Source organism: Centruroides sculpturatus, unplaced genomic scaffold (assembly GCF_000671375.1).
Source record: "Centruroides sculpturatus isolate CEXI.00-Female unplaced genomic scaffold, Cexi_2.0 scaffold1347, whole genome shotgun sequence".
Classification (NCBI taxonomy): domain Eukaryota; kingdom Metazoa; phylum Arthropoda; class Arachnida; order Scorpiones; family Buthidae; genus Centruroides; species Centruroides sculpturatus.
Window position 1 is genome coordinate 38,899 of NW_019385658.1, and position 1,592 is coordinate 40,490.

At 29.9% G+C, this 1,592-nt stretch overlaps 1 protein-coding gene across 1 annotated transcript; it reads right to left on the reverse strand.

The window, feature by feature from the left end:
* Positions 1-9: 9 nt before the first annotated feature.
* Positions 10-1,581, reverse strand: LOC111640937 (uncharacterized protein F54H12.2-like). The gene has a single exon (XM_023387027.1). It carries the CDS (start codon positions 1,506-1,508, stop codon positions 738-740), a length of 771 nt encoding a protein of 256 aa, XP_023242795.1. The 5' UTR covers positions 1,509-1,581; the 3' UTR covers positions 10-737.
* Between the last annotated feature and the right edge of the window lie 11 nt (positions 1,582-1,592).

Here is a 1,592-nt window from a genome sequence, read left to right on the forward strand (position 1 = left end):
ATGATAGATTAACCTAATCCCGTAACATGTCCTGTCAAGTCGAATAGGAAAATCTGTAACATGTCCTGTCAAGTCGAATTGGAAAAATCCGGTTACCTATTTTTGTGGGTCAGGGTGAATGCATAACTTGTTTATTAAGGAAAATCCTGTATCAGTATAAATACTGCCAGAGGTTCGGATAGCAGAAAAATGAATAGTAAGTTTTGTGAATAAAAAACACAATTTTCATATTTTAAATAGATTTTATTTTATTGAATTACAACACTGGTTATTGGTTATTACAATCGGTTTTGATAAATGAAAATTATTTTTAACAAAATTTTTAACAAATTCATCGTTATAAAATTTATCTGTTACATGCAGTTCTGATAAACATAGATTTCTATTAATTTTATATAAAAAATATAAGCAGAAATAACCACAGTTTAAGGAAAACAAACTTTGATGAATAATATTATTCCAACAATATTTTTTTGAATTTCGTTTTATAAATCTGATGATACTCGCTTTCCTCGGTTTTAATCCATAACTATCATAATAAATGCAAGAATTTTTATCTTTCGTAAAAAATACCGATACCCAATGACTTCCAGGCTTATTTTTTTCATCTAAATTAATTATAAAAGATTGTTTATTACCAACTCAAAATGGAAGATTGTCAGATGCAAAAACTCCTCCAAAATTTCTTTTTATTTTCGGATCGCTCGCTGCTAATCTCCACAACGTAAGGATATTCATTAATAATCGACGAATACGGTTCGTGAATAATCGATTTCTAAGGTATTATTATATTCTAACAAACAAATAACGTTTATGGTTTCCGGTATCACCTTCAAAAACTTTAATTCCACAGAAATGTTTCCCAGCTCGTTAACACTAACGTGATTCTCAGAGCCTGATTTATCGGGGGTAAGATCGAAACAATATAAAGTATAACCGTCTCGGTACTTGTCGTACGATATATTTATAGATTTATGATGATGAATACATCCGGTATCTTCAAATAACGAGATAAAATTTCTTGCATAAATTTTATTGGTATAATCCGGAGTATAGGGTTTAGAAGGAATCATTTGATTGTCTTTTGATAAACATATATAATTTAAATCATAATTTTTAAAATTAAAAGGATTACGCTTCACATTTCCATTAAATGCAGAATTAGAAACTAATTCGAGAGTTATTCTATAAGGTAGTTGACCGATAACAACGTTTGATATACTTGTAGTCTGAATCCCGCTAGTTAATGTAAAGACTTTAACATCTGTCCTACGGAACGGTAATTTAATTATACCGGTTTGGAGCGCTTTTTCAATTCCTATCTGTATTGACGAACTAACGTCTACTTTATTAATTTTTAGCGAGGCGTTTTTAATAATAATTTTATAGTCGTCGTTATCCGCCATTAGCGCAAAATTTTCTTTAGATCTCTCCAATTTAATTCTTAGGTCTACATTGTTCGTTAGAAGCTTAGGCTGGTTCGCTAAATCGATATGAAGACGTCCCATTAAATCTATTATTCTACTTCCTTTGCTGATGTTAAATCTTTTAACTAATCCGTAGTTAGTATTATTTTCATCTAACGGATTTAT

What these genes read in the sequence shown, in the direction of transcription:
- LOC111640937 (XM_023387027.1), bottom strand. Translation starts at nt 1,508, where the DNA reads ATGGGACGTCTTCATATCGATTTAGCGAACCAGCCTAAGCTTCTAACG.